This window comes from Phoxinus phoxinus (assembly GCF_949152265.1).
Source record: "Phoxinus phoxinus genome assembly, chromosome: 2".
NCBI lineage: Eukaryota > Metazoa > Chordata > Actinopteri > Cypriniformes > Leuciscidae > Phoxinus > Phoxinus phoxinus.
This window is the reverse complement of record NC_136877.1, coordinates 53180500-53200818: the sequence shown is the minus strand read 5'-3', so window position 1 is coordinate 53200818 and position 20319 is coordinate 53180500. Positions and strand designations below refer to the sequence as shown.

The 20319-nt window shown below is 40.6% G+C and overlaps 2 protein-coding genes across 3 annotated transcripts in view; both read left to right on the top strand.

Moving 5' to 3' along the window:
- The window catches only part of LOC306993517 (putative C-type lectin domain family 20 member A), a 431197-nt gene extending 429149 nt beyond the window's left edge, over positions 1 to 2048 (top strand). For both annotated transcript variants that reach the window (XM_079603350.1, XM_079603349.1), the window contains exon 6: positions 1374 to 2048. In XM_079603350.1, coding sequence (XP_079459476.1) covers positions 1374 to 1514 — 141 coding nt within the window. In that variant the 3' untranslated portion in view covers positions 1515 to 2048. The remainder of the gene's footprint in view (positions 1 to 1373) is intronic.
- Positions 2049 to 3497: 1449 nt separating this feature from the next.
- On the top strand, positions 3498 to 12743 carry LOC306988134 (macrophage mannose receptor 1; the record flags this gene model as incomplete). Its single annotated transcript, XM_079592900.1, has 7 exons — positions 3498 to 3661; positions 4829 to 4976; positions 5058 to 5097; positions 7731 to 8117; positions 8878 to 9204; positions 10463 to 10557; positions 12183 to 12743. The coding sequence occupies 7 exons, from the start codon at positions 3498 to 3500 to the stop codon at positions 12312 to 12314; spliced, it is 1293 nt and encodes a 430-aa protein (XP_079449026.1). The 3' UTR covers positions 12315 to 12743.
- Positions 12744 to 20319: the final 7576 nt, after the last annotated feature.

Below are 20319 nucleotides of genomic sequence, written 5' to 3'. Positions count from 1 at the left end.
CCACCACATTCACTTCACGAGGGCTGAAATCCCCAACATTATGTGGCACACTGGATAAATAATCACATCAAATTATTATCACAAGAAAAGCACATGAAACATTTGAAATAAAATTAAGTGTATAACATTTGGCATAACGCCAACTAATCAGGCCTACACCGCATGGTGTGACGTCATAGCATCGCGGACATTACACACAACATAACTTTCCAAATATGACAGTTCTCCGAATTACTGCAACAAAATATGCATCCACAAATGGTATTAAACTAAAATATATTCACAAAACATTGTATTTACCCATGGATGACTTCAAATCATACAATTTCACGAGAGTGCGCATCTCTCTCGCACTGCCCGATGCACGTCTCACCAAATGACTGACTCGAGAGCGCACGCGCATTGTCTCGAGCGCAACACACATAGTGCCACCTGTTGATGACTCCAGGGAAGTACATGTAATCTCTGTTTTTTCCATCTTTATAATAAAAGTGTAAATGACAATGAAATAAAATAAAAGATTTTAACATGCAAGGAAAAAAACAAACTTTAAGGGTATTTACCACCCGGTTACATTTAGAAAGAAATATTTTATTTGACTGAACATAGAATTTATTACACATAAACATTTAGGCTTCAACGCCCATCATTTTTCTGTTCAGAAGCTGCATCTGAATTGGTATTTATTTAGATATATTTGCAGACCAAAACAGCTCGGTTAACAACATTCTTCAAAATATCTTCTTTAATGTTATACGATAATGTTATACGATAATGTTATACGAAAGTCAACAGGATTGTAAATAAACAGTTTTCATTTTTGGGTGAACTATCCCTGAAATATGAAGTTAAATAAATGATACTCTAAGTAAGAAATTAAAACTGCCAGTAGGTGGCGGTAAATGTCTCTAAATGGGTAAGTCATTCATTCGATTCGTTCAAACGGTTGATTCATTCAGGAATGAAGTAAATGGCTCTCTTTATGAATGAGTCATTGAATCATTGGTTCACCCAATCAGGGCCGTGTTTCCCGAAAGCATCGTTAGCCAACTATAGTCGCGAGTTCTGTCGTCATCAGCAGTTCAACGAGTCGGTTCATGATTGAATCTGGAAATAAAGCAAAATAACTGAGAAAATTAGAAATAGTCGTCAGATGACATGTCCGTAATTTATAGGAAAACATCTCGCATTAATTCAGTCTCAAACAGTTTCATTAACAGTAGTTATCACTCCTGCGTGACCAGCGTGGTTGAACGATCAATTTGCGACAGTACGGTTTTGGCAAACAGTCGTGACTATAGTGGACCTCTTCAGCGATGTTTGTATTGTGTCTTCTCTATATTCCCTGACCGCTGATGACCTCTGACCTCCAGCTGAAGCAGATGCTCGCGGAGCAGAAGATGGACGCCGGAGCCACCGTCACATGGCGAGTCCTTCCGGATGGAAAGATCTTCCAGATGCAAGAGAACGACACACAACAGAACACAACAGCGTGTGCAGAGAGAGATCCGTGAAGCGCTAGACACGCACGGTCACGTCTGCAAGCGGTTATGAACCTCTAGAGGTATACAATGATATTAATATGTTTAATCAATCACATTTAGGCATTGTTCACGCTTCGATGCTTTGCATACTGCACAAATACAAGAGTAAGAACGTACACATAAGATTACATGCATTTCAAGTTACTGATGAACTTTTATAGTAGAATGTTTCTCATTATTGAACTGATTTAATTTGTTCACGAAGATTATAATAATCTAGTTTAGATTGGGCTCCTCCAAGTACCAAGTAATTTTTTTTTTGTGTAAACCATGGAAACACTGGATAATAACATTTGAAAACAATGCAAAAACGAATGATTTAGACTGTACGTATGTTCCAGTTTCTGTTTTTATCAGTACATTCATCAAAAGTGTATTCTCTGTTCTGCAACGGCTTTGTGAAACGTGTGTCGTATTTAAGGAGCGATGGACATTGAGGTCTTTAGTAACTCTGTCATGGAAACTAGCATGTATAGCCTTAATTAAACAATGTAATAATCCATGAAAAAGGAATGTTTGCCTGTTTGTTATTACGCTGTAGCCACATTGGACCCGCGGTTTGGAAACTGCATGGATTCATTTGGCACGACCCTCACAGTGCATTATGGGTATTCTCTAGCATTGTTATTGTGTTGCATTGTGGGATTGAATGAGTGCACTCGATAATGTCCACTATGGTTTCTGACACCACTACGAATGGCTAAAATAAACTGTTAATGGGGTGAATCCAGACACGGCCGATGTTCCTGCGGCTTCTGAACCGAACATATGGAAGAGTTCACTTAGAATTGCACAACAATAATTCTGAACAGAACTGAGACATTTAAAGGTGCTGTGTGTCACTTTTTCACTCTACTAAAGCATAGAAATACCAGAATATGTTTGCAGATATTGAGGACACATGCTAAGTTCACATACTCGTTTCTCTGAAAAACACTTCTCCAGCCAGTTATTTTACTCTGGAATGTGTGTTATTGTTTGGATCTGTGATATTGCACGTTGCCAATTTTCATTGTCCATTGTGTTCGTTCCTGTCGTTCCTGTGTCTCAAACTGGCGACCCGTGTAAGCGTCGAGTCTGAGGAGGCGGGGCGGGAGAAACCACGATCTCCGATATTCTGAATTGGACTGCAGTACCTATTTACACCACTAGTTATCATTCTTACAGACTGCACCTTTAAAAAACCCAAACCAAACCAAAGCACAAATCATAAAGTCCCACTGTGGTGTAAATCCAGCTTTTAATGTAGTTTATGTGTGTATGTGGTGTTATTAATCTGCTTTAACACACACCATGTGTAAGTTCATAAGTGGACAGCATTGCTGAGTATTTTCTGCTTAAAACTGCAGTGAACCAAAGACAGTCTCAAAAACACGCTTTGAAATCGCTGGTGTTTCTGACGTCACAAACTACCTTGTAACCAATCAGATCAACGTGTGATCGTCAACCAGTGGATCTCTGAGTGAGTGAGTGAGTGGAGGCGGGGCTCATTTGCATATTCATAGAACCACGCATACTAAATGATGCACAGGTGTCGAGTTACATTCAAGATATTTTAAGGCATGAAGATGTTTTTTTTTTTTCAAGGAAAAACACTTTTTAATATGTTATTTCGGTGATCAAAGATGAGTAAGGGATACAATTATTGACTACAGGGACTGAAGATTCCCAACAGGGTACTGGTCCAGTGGGTTTATCCAGTTCATTTGGAGCGTTTGGCCTCCATACAGTTTCTGACCGAATCAAAACACATTTCTATAGCAAACAACTAAATCAAATAAACAAATTTTATTGTAATGCGTCTCATTGAGAACAGCCAAATGAGATGACCTGACTTGTCATGTGCATCCATCGGATCAGAGATAGTTTCCATGTTTTTTGCTTTGGGCTAATGGGCTTTAGATTGCAGGAAAGAGCAGATCCGTCACTGCCGTCAGGCCATGAATGCTTTGCATGAGGGCTAGATCACTACAGAAAGCCTTGTGTGGTATAAACTCAAGAACACATTACCACTGCCAGTTACTCCAGGCAGAAGACCCTCCATGGAACCACGGCACTGCCACACCACTTCTCTCCGCTCAAGACATCAACACAATACTGCACAAAGAGCTTAACTAGTCAGACGCACACAAATTATGTATTTGAACTAAAGTCACACAACAAAGTTATTAAATCAGTGAAGTTGAACACAAGCACAGAGGAGAAATCTGTGATTTGACAACAGCTTTATATAATTGAAATATTGTTCATATGTTTGCTGATCATCAATTACATTTTAAAATTGCTAACCAGGCGGCTAACAAAAATATGTTCTACGAATGTTTTGCTAACGATCCCATTAGGTTGTGGAAACGTTATCTCTGAACGTTCGTTTTTTTTTACTTTTTTTTTTTCTAGGTCATGCGAACGTTAAGTGAACACTCATTATGGGAATGTTTCTTGTAGGTGTTCTCTAAATGTTCTGAACCAAGTAGTTAAATTAATAAAAGTGTCAGAATGATGTATAAACATGAATTTGCTTAAGTCAGTTTTCATACGACATAATTCTGGCTCAACAGAAGAACACCATCAGTGTGTGTCAAACTTTTCCTCCTTTCCCACGTTGTTCACCGCTTTGAAAACTACAGGTCATCAATAAACAGAGAGGAGAGTCTCAAGACCATTACAGATTTGGGCAAAACATTTGTGACTTTTTTCTAAATGTCGACGAAAAACTATTGCGAAATGATGGCGTTTCCATTAAACGATGTTATGCGACTAAAGCGTAATTTTTTCCTCTCGTGATAAGTCATTAAAAAAATCATGGCGATGGATGTTGTAGGTTTATATATCACAGCCGCCGCACTGGCCATTATTATTAACGGAAGGAGACGTGTGTGTGTGTGTGTGTGTGTGTGTGTGTGTTATCCAATCATTAATGGCGAGAAAACTGAAATGGTATTTTCTCAAATAATCTTGAAGTTGTTTTCTTTTTTCCCAGTGTATAGGATTGAGTCACCTGTGATTTTGCCTAATGGCCAGAGGCAGGTGCAAACCTCTCGTCATTATACAAATGTGTCCTGACAGTTCTGATGAGGTGTGCAGAACACTGGCCATTATTCAGAAGCTCATGGTTATTTACAGCCTTCTGATGTTAGCTAAGAAATACAAAAACTAATTATTAAAAAAAACTTGGTGAAAAAACAATCTGCAATGTGTAGATTGTGCACGAGCCGATTAAACACACCACACACAACCACATTGCCACATGGACAATGTCTGACCTCCAGAACTGTGCTGTGAAGCGGTCCAGTTTTTCAAGCCGGCTTTAAACATCATGACAGTAAAGGTGACACGAGCACTGCTGAGGTTTTGCATAGAGTTAAAGAGAATATTAAAGCTGAGGAAGACTCAATAAACCCCGAGAGGAGAAAAGAGGAGACGATCACACAGGTTTGTGTTTTAACACGTACTGGACAATACTCAGCAGAGATTAATGCATTAATATCGAGAACATGTCATCTTGTGTTTCAGATAATGGAGCACACACTACTTACACTCCTCCTTTTACTTGGTAGGTGTTCTTCAGTGTGTATGTACAAAAATATATATAATAGTTTTTTAAATGTTTAAAAAAAGTATTTTTCTTGATTACGTGAACATTAAGGAACATTTTAGTTTGCAAACATTATGTGAACGCTATACTTCTGAATGTTCTGAATAGTAGTAACATTTAAGAAATGTTAGATGAGCGTCCAACTAAAACGTTAAATAAATAATGCAAATAATGTTTTTGCACTAACATTTTGTGAACATTATTAAAGACCCCCCCCCCCCCCAATTTTTTTTTTTTCTAATTTCAAGCAAAAAATTTCAGCCAATATCGATAATTATCACGATAAATGTCAAATCTTTATTTCTTTCAAGTTTAAAAGCAGATTTTCGCTCCTGAGTAAAAAAGTTGTAGGAACCAGATATGACAAACGCTTGCCAAACAGATGAAGATTTCACAAATTAATATTACATACATAATAGGGGTTATCGGGGCACAAATTAACGCGGTTTAAAACTCTACACACATGCTAGCGTGACCTAACTTAGTGTATTTACTAGTTGCCACATCAACACTATATAGGGACATAATTTGCCAAAATTGAATTTGGAAGAGTCACTGAAGATTTATTTAACCATATAGCAAAAGTACATTTCTTACCGAAGGTAAGCTTTAAAACACAGGGTGCATAAGTCAGCACACCCCTATGCTAAATCCCCATAGAGGCAGAGTTTTATTTTTGAAGGCCAATTGAGGCAAATCAAATTTCTCTCTTAATATAACTGACTAAGGGATGCAAACCGCCCTCAACATGGATATCTTTAAAGGAACATAAACCCTTCTCCCTCCAGACTTGCTGAGTTCTATCAGACCATGGGGACAAAAGGGAATGATTTTAACAAATTGGCATATGAACAGAGGTCTCCGGCAGGGACAAAGTTATATATAAAAAAATGTCTCTCTCTTCTAAGCTTCATAATGGGAGTGAATGGCTTGAGAAAATTTGAAGCCCAAAAAAGTGAATCAATCCATGATAGAAATACTGCACACGGCTCCGGGGAGTTGATGAAGGTCTTCGGAAGCGAAGCTTCATACCCATATTTGCCAAACACAGAGGCCTACAGTACGGCAGCCGGAAGAAGCCTCTCTCAGACCGCTGGATAACCCTCTGGATGTTTCTGGGGAAGAGAGGGCTGACTAAATGGCTGACTAAAAAACATTTTGAATTTTTAAGAGTAGAACATTCTATAACTCCGGCCTTACTTACTGCCTAAAATACACAAGAGGTTAGTGGTTAGGTTAGTCTCGCGCCGTTCTCCCGCGGCCGTCAGTCTCGCGCCGTTCTCCCGCAGCCGTCAGTCTCGCGCCGTTCTCCCGCAGCCGTCAGTCTCGCGCCGTTCTCCCGCAGCCGTCAGTCTCGCGCCGTTCTCCCGCAGCCGTCAGTCTCGCGCCGTTCTCCCGCGGCCGTCAGTCTCGCGCCGTTCTCCCACGGCCGTCAGTCTCGCGCCGTTTAGTTGCCGTTCTCCCGCGCCCGTCAGTCTCGCGCCGTTCTCCCGCGGCCGTCAGTCTCGCGCCGTTCTCCCGCGGCCGTCAGTCTCGCGCCGTTCTCCCGCAGCCGTCAGTCTCGCGCCGTTCTCCCGCGGCCGTCAGTCTCGCGCCGTTCTCCCACGGCCGTCAGTCTCGCGCCGTTCTCCCGCGGCCGTCAGTCTCGCGCCGTTCTCCCGCGGCCGTCAGTCTCGCGCCGTTCTCCCACGGCCGTCAGTCTCGCGCCGTTCTCCCGCGCCCGTCAGTCTCGCGCCCGTCAGTCTCGCGCCGTTCTCCCACGGCCGTCAGTCTCGCGCCGTTTAGTTGCCGTTCTCCCGCGCCCGTCAGTCTCGCGCCGTTCTCCCACGGCCGTCAGTCTCGCGCCGTTCTCCCGCAGCCGTCAGTCTCGCGCCGTTCTCCCGCGGCCGTCAGTCTCACGCCGTTCTCCCGCAGCCGTCAGTCTCGCGCCGTTCTCCCGCGGCCATCAGTCTCGCGCCGTTCTCCCGCAGCCGTCAGTCTCGCGCCGTTCTCCCGCAGCCGTCAGTCTCGCGCCGTTCTCCCACGGCCGTCAGTCTCGCGCCGTTCTCCCACGGCCGTCAGTCTCGCGCCGTTCTCCCGCAGCCGTCAGTCTCGCGCCGTTCTCCCACGGCCGTCAGTTTCGCGCCGTTCTCCCGCGGCCGTCAGTCTCGCGCCGTTCTCCCGCGGCCGGCAGTCTCGCGCCGTTCTCCCGCGGCCGGCAGTCTCGCGCCGTTCTCCCGCGGCCGTCAGTCTCGCGCCGTTCTCCCGCGGCCGTCAGTCTCGCGCCGTTCTCCCGCGGCCGTCAGTCTCGCGCCATTCTCCCGCGGCCGTCAGTCTCGCGCCATTCTCCCGCGGCCGTCAGTCTCGCGCCATTCTCCCGCGGCCGTCAGTCTCGCCCTGCTCGCCGCAGTAAACATGATGAACAGCGACTGTAGAACGCAAAAGCCAAATCGAGACATTTTGGGCGGTCTCGAAATCCCGGGCAGACTCGTCACGGAGACTCACTACTAGCCTAGCCTTGTTGTTTAGTACTCTCTTTAAATTTTGACCCATTTTAAATACACATTCCTCTTTCCAGAGGTGAAGTATTCCTTTAATGTAATTTTTTCTAGGTTTTTCCACATCACCAGCCGATCAGCAGCTTGTGAACGTCTACTACTTCTTGTCGGAGCCGAAGACGTTCTCTGAAGCGAAGCTGTACTGCGAAGAGACCTACACAGACCTGGCAACTATTCAGAACCCGGATGATCTGAGGACACTCCGGACCGAGCAGGTCACGTATACCGGCGCGTGGATCGGGCTGAGGGAAACCAAGCCTCTTCTCTGGCACTGGTCTCTGGCTGACAGAAGCTTCTACAGAGACACCGAGACAGAATACAGAAACTGGGCAGCTCTCGAGCCGGACGGCGATCTCAATCAAGACTGCGTCATCATGACGTACAGCGGAGAGTTTGCAAACACCAACTGCCTCGACATCTTCCACTTCATTTGTTATGATGGTGAGTAATAAGGCAAACATACAGTATTATATCATGATTGTTTCCAGGCAGGATCACGATTGGGTTTCATGTTGGGTTTTAAGACAAAATAATTCCCCTGATTACATAATATGATTTTAAAAAAAATATAATTTATAAAAAAATTATTTTAGCTCGTTTAGTTTAAGTTGAAGTACGGAAATAACTAAAACTAAAAGCATAAACTTAATAAAATGTGTAGGCAAAAAAGAAAAGAAAAAAAGAAACTAATTAAACTAAATTACTTAAACTTTCAATTAAAACAGAAAATATAAAAAAATCACTTTTATTAAAACTAAAAACATAAAAAATTATTTCATTTCATACACATAAAATAAACATTACCTGATTTTTTTAAAACTAAAAATTATATTTTAGCTCATTGCCAAGGCAACATTTATCGATTAGTTCAACTTCAAGTACTAAATGCCGAAACTAAAATTAAATCTAATTCAAAATGATAAAATGCTGTTTGCTCATTTTCAGTTGAGTCGGTGTTCTTTGGTTCGCCTCAAAGTTTAATTATTCTCGTGTTTTTGTCACTTTTATTATTTTTGATTTAGATTTTTATGTGTGTATTGTTTTAGTTAAGCCTAATGAAAATGAGAAATGATGCCTTGGCATTTGGCTGAAATATTTCAGTTAATGTTAGTTCAAGTAACAACGTTTCTTATGCTTTTAGTTTTAGTAAACTATAATAACCCTGGCAACCGTTGCTAACCTGCATCTTCTGCTCCTATAGCCGACATTGATCAGCAATACGTTTACATCAGTCTTCTGTACACCTGGAGAGAAGCTCAGAGTCACTGCCGGCAGTTCCACACGGATCTGGCCAGCGTCAGGAACCCGGACGAGAACCTGCAGGTCCAGCGGCTCATTCCCAAACTAGGGTTCGCATACATCGGCCTTTTCCAGGACTCGTTCGCCTGGACCGACAGCAGCGAGTCTGCCTTCAGGAACTGGGATGTGTTCCAGCCAGATTTACTCGGAGAATGTGTCGCAATACACGAGGACAAATATTGGAAGACTGAGCTCTGCTGGAAACTGAAACCATTCTTCTGCTATCGTAGTGAGTGTTTCCTCACTAATTATTATTGATATGATGAGCCATAACTGTTAGTGAAGTGTCTTAAGGGGACAGTTCAGACAAAAAAAAGGGATAATTTTGCTATAATTTACATAATTTAAAACATTGGTGCTGTTCAGCCATTTTCTACCGAATATTTTGACGGTTTTTGTTGTTGTTGTTCAATTTTTTACTTCATCGGAATGGTACGAAACTTGGTAAAGCTTTTGGCACTTGCTGTGTGAAAACACACACAAATCATGGACATGATTGGAACAGGCTAAATGGTCCTGAAAATAATAGTCACACTTGTGCTCCTCGCGGTCAGAAACGAGCGCATTGGAAATTAAGTTTCCTCTAGTGGAAGCGTTTGGTACTGCAGCCGAACAGCATCTCACTGAAACATCATGTACTGAGATATCAGGCTCACATCTGGAACATAACTTATTTACATTTATGGCTTGATTCACTCACAGTTTTAGAGTAAAACGTGTTTTTGAAATGATATATTTCATAAAAATTTTAACTTTTATTTTTCATAATTAATGTAAAATTGTATATCTCTTTTTTTTTTTTTAAGATCACGGTGTATATCTTTTTTTTTTTACTTCAGCAATAATCAGCCAAGTGTCGTCTTTAAACTTCAGTCTGTGATCCAAAGATTCAAGATTTACAACTGTTTAAATTGGACCTGAAATTTCATTTTCAGTTCCATGCCATTTAAAAGTGAAGAAATGGATTATAACTACTGCATAAATATAATTTCTTATCATATAATCCCCTAAGAATACAAAATATTAAATCAAAAACATTATCAAGCTAAATAGTACAATTATATCATTGAAAAAAAATCAAACATTTTTGACCGACACATGAACAGTAGTACGGTACCCAATCTGTCCAGTTAACAAATATAAAAACCTATATTGGTATCTATATAAAGCTATAGATATTCTATACTTTATAATTGCAAATAATTTTATTACATTATAAAATCCTTTTTTTATTAAAGTGTCGTTCCAAACCGTTTTAACTTTGTTCTGTGTTTTAAGAAAGTAGCATCAATATCTTTGAGTGTGAATCACTTTAACTTACAGTTTTATAATGTTTTTAGTCGTAACTATGTTGTGATGTGTTGGCGTTGAGCTTGTGTGCTTGTGTTCAGGTGAGCTTGTGTGCTTGTGTTCAGGTGAGCTTGTGTGCTTGTGTTCAGGTGAGCTTGTGTGCTTGTGTTCAGGTGAGCTTGTGTGCTTGTGTTCAGGTGAGGTTGTGATGAAGAGGCAGATCCTGAGACTGGAGGTGAAATCTGCTCTGAATGTGAACGATCCTCACATGAAGACGGCCATCTTAGCCGAGGCGAGTCACACGAGTCACATGACTTTGCATGAGTTTGACAAAGAGTTTGATTTTGTTATTAATTTCTTGTTATGTTATGGAAAGTTTTTCATTCATAAATGCAGATGGTTTAAAGGGGTGGTTGATTATGATTTTTACTTTTCTAACTTTAGTTAATGTGTAATGTTGATGTTTGATCATAAACAACATCTGCAAAGTTACAACGCTCAAAGTTCAAAGCAAAGCAAGATATTTTATTTTAAAGTAATTGCTTTTTAAGGACATTCCTCCCGGGTTAATGACATCACCAACCCTAAAATTTACATAAAGTCCGCCCCCGAGAACGCGAGGTTATCATGACAGAATATGCTAATCAATGACTAGAAGATAACTACAAATAAGCTGCATAAATTCATCAACTAACCATTCAGAAATGTTGCAAGGTTGTGAATGCATTTGTCAAGTATTTTTTGATGCATTCACCCCCAACCACGCCCCACACTCCTTAACCACGCCTCCCCAAACCACACCCCACCCCTTAACCACCCCTCCCCAAACCACACCCCACCCCTTAACCACGCCTCCCCACACCACGCCCACCCCTTAACCACGCTACCAACCACGCCCACCCCTTAACCACACCTCCCCAACCACGCCCACCCCTTAACCACGCCTCCCCCAACCACGCCCCCACCCTTAACCACGCCTCCCCCAACCACACCCCCACCCTTAACCACACCTCCCCCTGACCACGCCCCACCCCTTAACGACGCCTCCCCAAACCACGCCCACCCCTTAACCACGCCTCCCCCAACCACGCCCCCACCCTTAACCACGCCTCCCCAAACCACGCCCACCCCTTAACCACGCCTCCCCCAACCACGCCCCCACACCTCCCCCTGACCACGCCCCTACCCTTAACCATGCCCCACCCTTTAACCAGGCCCACCCCTTAACCACGCCTCCCCCAAACACACCCCACCCCTTAACCACGCCTCCCCAACATGCCCCCACCCCTTAACCACGCCTCCCCAACCACGCCCCCACCCGTTAACCACGCCTCCCAAAACCACGCCCCACCCTTAAAGTCGGCATGAAATCAAAATTGACCCTATTTACTTTGTTAGCAGATATTACTAGTCTTGTGGTGAACAATTAATCCGTGCAAGTTAATACGCAGAAAAAATTGTTTGCCGTGGTTATCTTTAATCAAAGTCTGAAAAGTTACTTCCGGTCTGGAATGGTTCTTTTGCTGATGACGAAGGTTTGACAGCTTGGGTTACTTAAAAATGTCTCCCCCAACCACGCCCCCACCCTTAACCCCCCCCCCCCCCCCTCACCATTAACCACGCCTCCAAAACCACGCCCCCACCCTTAACCACACCTCCCCCCGACCACGCCCGCCCCTCACCCTTAACCACGCCTCCCCAAACCACGCCCACCCCTTAATCACACCTCCCCCGACCCCCCCCCCCCCCCTCACCCTTAACCACGCCTCCCCAAACAACGCCCCACCCCTTAATCACGCCTCCCCCAGCCACGCCCCCACCCGCCAAAAACTTGGCATAAATGTGTGGGATATTTACAACTCAATATTTGACCACTGCACCATTAAACGGAGTGTGTGGTCCGTGTGTATGTCTCAGATCCAGCAGAGGCTTCAGGCACTGGGAGTGAGGAACATCACTGGACTGGAATGGAGAGAAGCGGCGGACGGATCGGTTTTCCAGAAGAACCAGAGCAAAACCAGTGCAGATCCGATGAAAAGGAAAAGATGAGATACATATATATACTGTATATATATATATATATGTCAAGTTTCATTCATAGAGCACAAGTTTAACACAACCGTAGTTGAACCAAAGTGCTTTACAGTACAATAAAATAAATCAATAAACATTAAGTAAAGAGAAAAGGAGTTTAAAAAATAATAATAATAAATATATTCATATTGAGCACAGTCTTTCAATAAAGGATCCTTGAATCTCTATGAAGATATAGAATAACTTGTTTAGATTATGAAATGACACATGAAGGCCTGTATGTATTTATTTATATTTATTTACAACAAATGGTTGACTATTATGTTATGGATGTTCTGCGTAATAAAATATGGGAGTAATTGTGGAAATTTCATGGTCTTGTGTTCAGAAACTAGATGAGATGTGAGAGAATGCTGAATGCAAATAATAAAACTCTTAAATCTGACCAGATCACATGCATATACTCCATCTACAACTATTATACAGCATTCTGCTTCTGTATGTGTTCTATAAGTATTACACACACGCACACACACACACACACACACACACACACACACACACACACACACACACACACACACACACACACACACACACACACACACACACACACACACACAGAGAGACAGTCACTCGACGCCACCTACTGGAGTAAATGTGTGTCTGTATCAAACACACACACACACACACACACACACAGAGACAGTCACTCGACGCCACCTACTGGAGTAAATGTGTGTCTGTATCAAACACACACACACACACACACACACACACACACACACACACACACACACACACACACACAGAGACAGTCACTCGACGCCACCTACTGGAGTAAATGTGTGTCTGTATCAAACACACACACACACACACACACACACACACACACACACACACACACAGAGACAGTCACTCGACGCCACCTACTGGAGTAAATGTGTGTCTGTATCAAACACACACACACACACACACACACACACACTATCGTGATCTGATGGAGAACACACTTCTAGAGCAGGATAGTGTGTAGATATGATGTTGTTGGTGTGTTGTACTCTAGACTGCAGGATCATTGTAAGATTTAATACAAAATTGAAATAGTGCATCATTTGATTTAATAATTGTGTTTATAGAACAAATCATTATATGACATTATATACACTGTACAACATTTAATCTCGTTGACAGAGAATTTCCATAATCACCAGATTGATTTCCATCTCGACCTTCACAAGGACAATCCTGAGGCGCTTTATTCAAAGACCGAAGCAAATCCTCATGGGTGAGTTAGGGAAATGAGTTAACTAGCAAATCAAAACATTTCTGATGACATCCATTACCTTCCTGATGTTCGCCTGGTGTAATTCTACACATTTTACATACGAGGACACTGATATCAATATCTGGAGCTCTATACACGGGTTTCTGTGCAACGTCATCACGTAGATGCGCGCGCATCTAGAGGCAGAAAGCAACAGTCTTTACGGCTATATCTAGCAGAAGCAGAGATGACGCGGAGCTGTTGTGTTTTTATGATTTTATACTAATGTTTTTATGATTCGCAAACTTAGTTGGACAATTTCATACTAGTCAACTAACTAACTTTTTACATAATGTTATATTAATATGCAAATGAAACACAAGCAAACAGATTCAACTCTGAAATTGCAGTTTATTATTGAGTCAACAAGAATTTACAAACAATGCGAAATCTACGTTAATTACAATGTTCTTTTACAGAACTCGGCATAACATATAGCGGTCTTGCCTCGTGGATGCGCGCGCATCCGGTATTGTTTGTATACAAGAAACCTGTGTATACAGCATATAGATAATATTATTAGTATGTTTTTAAGAAATTATTGTTAAAAAAAACTGCTTAACAGGGTGGACAAACTGATAATAACAGTGGTATAAAGATGGATGGATAATTTCCTATCGTTTACAGACAGCTACATAATTACTTTAGTTTGAACTGGATTTTTGAAAAAATTTATTGAACAACAGCAACAATCAACACGAAGTGTTCAAAAGGATAAAAACACAAAAAAGCCCAAAGGCTTGTTTCCATTGTGGTCCTTAAGATGGAAGACGAGTAACAGTACATGGACTAACAACATTGAGGACAATGAAGAAATAGGTGTATTAACAAATAAAACAGATTAAAACACAATAAAAAGAATGAAACAAGGGCTAAATTCCCAGATAGACAAGTAGACACACAAGCAGACTATACAATATTCCTACTACTTCAGGGATTTCTATTTCCTTTATTATTATTTTTTATTGGTTTAATAACCATTTTTTTATTGAACATTTAAAATGGTAATAGGAAGTACTCAACAGTTTAAGGTTTAAGGGTAAACCATTCCACAAGACCGCTGCAGAGTATAGGAAAGAGTACTTTCCCACACAGCTCTTAAAACGGCAGGGCCTGTAATCTGTGGAACTCCCCCTGGTACAGTAGCTGTGTGTATCACTAATTTTAAAAAAGTAATTACATAAATACTTAGGTGCCAGATTATTTCTTATCTTATAAACCAAACACAGTTTAAGTTGAGAAACCCTCTCCTCTACTCCGAGCCACCCAAGACTGGAGAAATAGTCAGGAAGAAGATGAGTTCTAGGATGTAATTTAAGGATCACTCTGATTAGTTTGTTTTGACAGATCTGTAACTTGTCTTTAAGGCCTTTTTTAATGCCTGTGTACCAAGATGTACAGGCATAGTCAAGATGACATTGAACAAGCGCATCGGCCAGGATTTTTAGGGTTTTACTATCTAAGAGGCTGGATATTCTTGCCAGGAACTTAATCCTTTGGCTTACCTTTGAGATAATTTTTCGGGCCATAAGCTCCCCTGATAGTTTGTTATCTAGTATACAGCCCAAGTAAGTAACTGCTTCCTTGGCTGTAATTTCAACATTACCTACGATTACCCTAAACCCAATAGCCTTTTTCAGTCTATCTCTGGACCCAAAAATAATTGACTCTGTTTTGCCAAGGTGGAGAGACAACTTGTTGTCTGTTAGCCAAACACTGAGGTTAAGGAGTTCTGAACTAAGCAGCCTTTCTACCTCTGATTTGTCTTTATGAGAGACTAGAATAGCGGAGTCATCTGCAAATAAAAACAAATTACAGTCTATAGCTGACGACATATCATTGACATATAATAAAAAAAAGAGAGGACCCAAAATACTCCCCTGGGGAACTCCACAAGTTAATTTAAGTGGGGAGGACAAGGTCCCTTCCACATCTACCACCTGTTCTCTACCCACCAGGTATGACCTCACCCACTGAAGAGATGCAGGAGAAAATCCTAGGGCTTTTAGTTTGTTCAAAAGGACATCATACTGAACCGTATCAAAGGCCTTTTGAAGGTCTATTAACACCATGCCACAAAAATTCCCCTTTTCTACCTCTTTCCTAATAAAGTCTGTAAGATAAAGCAGACAGGTATCAGTGGAATGGGTTTTTCTAAAGCCTGATTGGAAATCAAATAAAAGGTTATGTTCCGCCAAATAACTGTCTATTTGCTCATAAATGATCCTTTCCACAATTTTTGATATTGAACACAAGACCGATACAGGGCGGAAATTTCCAGGATCAGATTTGGGCCCCTTTTTATATAAAGGTATCACTCTTGCCACCTTAAATTTACTAGGGAAATGGTTATTTTCAATGGATAGATTTATAAGATAAGTTATGACAGGAGTGATTATTTCAGCAGAATCCTTAAGAAATCTGGCAGGGGTGTTGTCAAAACCAGTAGCCTTGGAAGGATTTAGGTTTTTGAGTTTTTTTAGTACCAGCTCCTCTGTTACTTGTTTGAAATAAAAATTATTTGGCTGGACTCCATTTTCTTCATAAAACCTATGCACCCTCTGTGGATCACTAAAAACACCTGACGCAGGTGGAAGCTTCTGCACCAGATTACTTGCAATTGTTGTGAAGAAGCCATTAAAAGTATCTGCCACCACTTTTTTATCATACACTATGGACCCATTAATATCTAGGCCTATTTTACCTTGTTTTTGCTTAGGGTTCTCTTTTGTCCCCAAAGGCCTAAGAGTTGCCCACAATTTCTTGGGATCCTTTTTATGCTCCTCAATTTTAGACATAAAGAAATCCTTTTTCGCCTCATCCACCATTCGCTGAGCCTTATTTCTAAGTACTTTATATTCTTTAAAAAGAATAGGCAGTTTGGTTCTTTTAAACTCACTTAAAATTTTATCCCTTAAATAAATGGTGTCCAAAATATCCTTATTTATCCAAGGCTGTGATCTTTGTTTAATCCTGTTCTCTTTTAATGGGGCTATCTTATCAAGTATTTTCAAGAAAATAGATTGAAAGCAATCCCATGCTAAATCAACATCACCTATATTGGTAATTTCCATCCAGTTAATCTTATTAAGTATGTCCTGAAAGTTATTTATATTATACCCTTTTAAACTTCTGCTCTTTACAGATTTGTGACATTTAATCTGAGCCCTCTTAACTTTCCTGGTACAATAGGTTAAAAAATGGTCACTAATTCCATACACAATGACCCCACTTTGTAGGATTTTACTTGTGTCAGATACAATGATGTGGTCAATAGCAGTTTGGCTATGCTCAGTTATTCTGGTTGGAACACTAATTAATTGGGAAATGTATGGAAGCTTGTTTCCGCCACAGAATAAAAACTAAAAGAGGTAATTGTGACTTTTTATCTCACAATTGTAACTTTTTTCCCCCGCAATTGCGAGTTATAAAGTCAGAACTGCGTGATAAAAAGTCAGAATTGCGAGATATAAAGACAGAATTGCGTGATATAAAGTCAGAATTGCGTGATATAAAGACAGAATTGCGTGATATAAAGTCAGAAGTACGAGTTATAAAGTCAGAATTGTGTGATATATTCAGAATTGCAAGTGAGTTAAGTCAGAAGTAAGAGTTATTGGGCCCTATCTTGCACCCAGCGCAATTGACTTTGAACACCGACGCATGTATCATTGCTATTCTGCACCCGCGCACAGCGGACTTTTCCCTCCACAGACGCACGTCGGTAAATTAGGGAATGAACTTGCGCTCGCGGGGGCGGTTCAGTGAAAAGAGAAGGCGTGTTCCGGCGCAAAACTGCCCTGGTGCTATTTTCCAGTTTTAGAAAGCAATTGCGCCACTGACCAGGAAAAAAACAGTCTAAAGACAGTGGCGCTTGCGCGTTAGTGATATGGTATTTTAAGGGCGCGTGATTGGCCATAATGTAGCGTGTTAACGCGCATCCACTTTGATTCTCTAATATAAACAGATGCAGCAGTTTTCATTTTTGCAAATCATACATTATTACAAGGAAAAATATTAACACACGAGGGAAATCATTGTTGTGTCCGTGAAGATGTGAAAAAGATCTATCTAGATAAAAAATAAAAAAACTAGATTAAGCTACACATTTACCCAAATTATATGTCTGTTTAACCGAAGCTAATTTGGGCCAGCAAATTAATTAAGCCCAATGTCACTTATCTGTGTTTTACGGATATAAAGTTGCTATTGCGAGTTATAAAGTCAGAATTGCGTGATATAAAGTCGCAATTGCAACTTATAGATTCAGAATTGCGTAATAAAAAGTTGCAAATGTGAGTTATAAAGTAAGAATTGCGTGATATATAGTCACAATTAAGAGTTATAAAGTCAGAATTGTCTGATAAAAAGTCGCAATTGCAAGTTAAGTCAGAAGTACGAGTTATAAAGTCAGAATTGTCTGATAAAAAGTCGCAATTGCAAGTTAAGTCAGAAGTACGAGTTATAAAGTCAGAATTGCGTGATATATTCAGAATTGCATGATATAAAGTTGCTATTGTGAGTTATAAAGTCAGAATTGCGTGATATAAAGTTGCAATTGCGAGTTAAGTCAGAAGTACGAGCTATAAAGTCAGAATTGCGTGATATATTCAGAATTGCATGATATAAAGTTGCTATTGTGAGTTCTAAAGTCAGAATTGCGTGATATAAAGTTGCAATTGCAACTTATAAAGTCAGAATTGCGTAATAAAAAGTTGCAAATGTGAGTTATAAAGTAAGAATTGCATGATACTGTATATAGTCGCAATTGCAAGTTCTAAAGTCAGAATTGTGTGATATAAAGTTGCTATTGCGAGTTAAGTCAGAAATACGAGTTATAAAGTCAGAATTGCGTGATATATTCAGAATTGCGTGATATAAAGTTGCTATTACGAGTTATAAAGTCAGAATTGCGTGATATAAAGTCGCAAATGCAACTTATAAAGTCAGAATTGCGTAATAAAAAGTTGCAAATGTGAGTTATAAAGCCAGAATTGCGTGATATAAAATCGGCATTGTAAGTTAAGTCAAAATTACGAGTTATAAAGTCAAAATTGCATGATATAAAGTCGCAATTGCGAGTTATAGTCAAAATTGCGCAATAAAAAGACGCAATTGCGTGATATAAAGTCAGAATTGAGTGTTAAACAGTAGGCTATATTTTATGTGTGAACTAATGTTCAGCTTTACTTTTCAATAGTCAACTTAATTTGATCCGTCATCAGGCTCAGCAAACACTGACACAGACACGAAGATGTACCTTTAATTTCCCCAAATCACCACAGTCGTCATGTTTTCAAGACATTTCAAGTTTGATTTTGACATGACATAAATCGTGAAAAGGTCGCAGTTTTGATTCAAACAGCCACGCGATCTCATTCCTAAATGATCACGATTCTCCAGCGTCTATTAAACCTTTGACAGAATCACACCAGAACATGCAAATCTGCTGCTGACACAGAGAGCCAGAGTTAATGTATACATATGAATATACAATATGAATATTAAAATATTTAAATGATCACAGAAGTACTGAGATAAAAGTTTATAGTTCGGATATAAACATTGATGTCGTCTACGGAAGCGATCAAAATAAAGCAAATCCTTTTGAAAGGGTTTGACGCTTCAAATAACGATTGTGTCAATTACATCGTTACACCAGTAGGTGGCGACAAGTGACTGTTAAAAATGTATATAATTAAATAATTGTTTCAAGAGATTCGTTCAAAAACACTGATTCATCCAGTAATGAAACAAGTTAAGTCTTTATGATTGAGTCATTGAATCATTCACTTTTAAAAAATAATTCATTCAAATTAAATAAATCGACTGCAGCTGTTACAGAGCGGGCTCCCGCACCGCCTCCTCTCCACCGCCAGAGGGAGCCTTCACCGGAATACTAGTTCTCTCGGGAACTCCAATCCCCATAATGCTTCATACCTGGGACTGATTGCGCACACACCTGCACCTCATTCAGACTCTCTATTTAAACCACACTCAAATAGAGGATCAGTGCGAAGTATTGCATTGCCACGGCCTGTATTTCTGAGCGTTTACTCTATTCTACTGATCCCGTTGCCTACCTCGGACTGTTATCTCACTTCTACCTGCTTGCTGCCTGTCTTGACTTGGATTGCCTTTGGATTATTGCCTCTTGCTGCCTGCCCTGCCCTTTTGCCTGTTCCCTGAATACTCTCTGTGTTGACCTCTGATTTCCCCTGTTTGCTGTTCTCTGACCCTTGCCTGTTTGACGTTCCTTCAATAAAGCTGCAAATGGATCCTTCTCAATCTCCCGTATCATTACAGCAGCAATTAACATTTTATCAGAACCTCTAGTAAATTACATAATAATTATAATAATGTTAAATTCATATAGCGCTTTTTCTGGGACCTCAAAGCGCTTCACATATGGAAGGGGGAATCTCCTCCTTTTTCTTTATATTTCACAAAGAAGATTTAGCCAATTGTTTCTCTTAAATTAATTTAAATCCACTTATTGCAGCTTAGCTGAGGCTGTTTGATGTTGCTTGTCATAAATGTGACATTGATAATATAGTAGGGATGCACCGATATGAAAATATTGGCTGATACAATAACCGATAGTTCCTCATATTTGAAAGGCGACAACCGATATATTGGCCGATAAATCTAACTCCAGATTTTTAACACATTTTTGAGAGCCTGATTATAAAA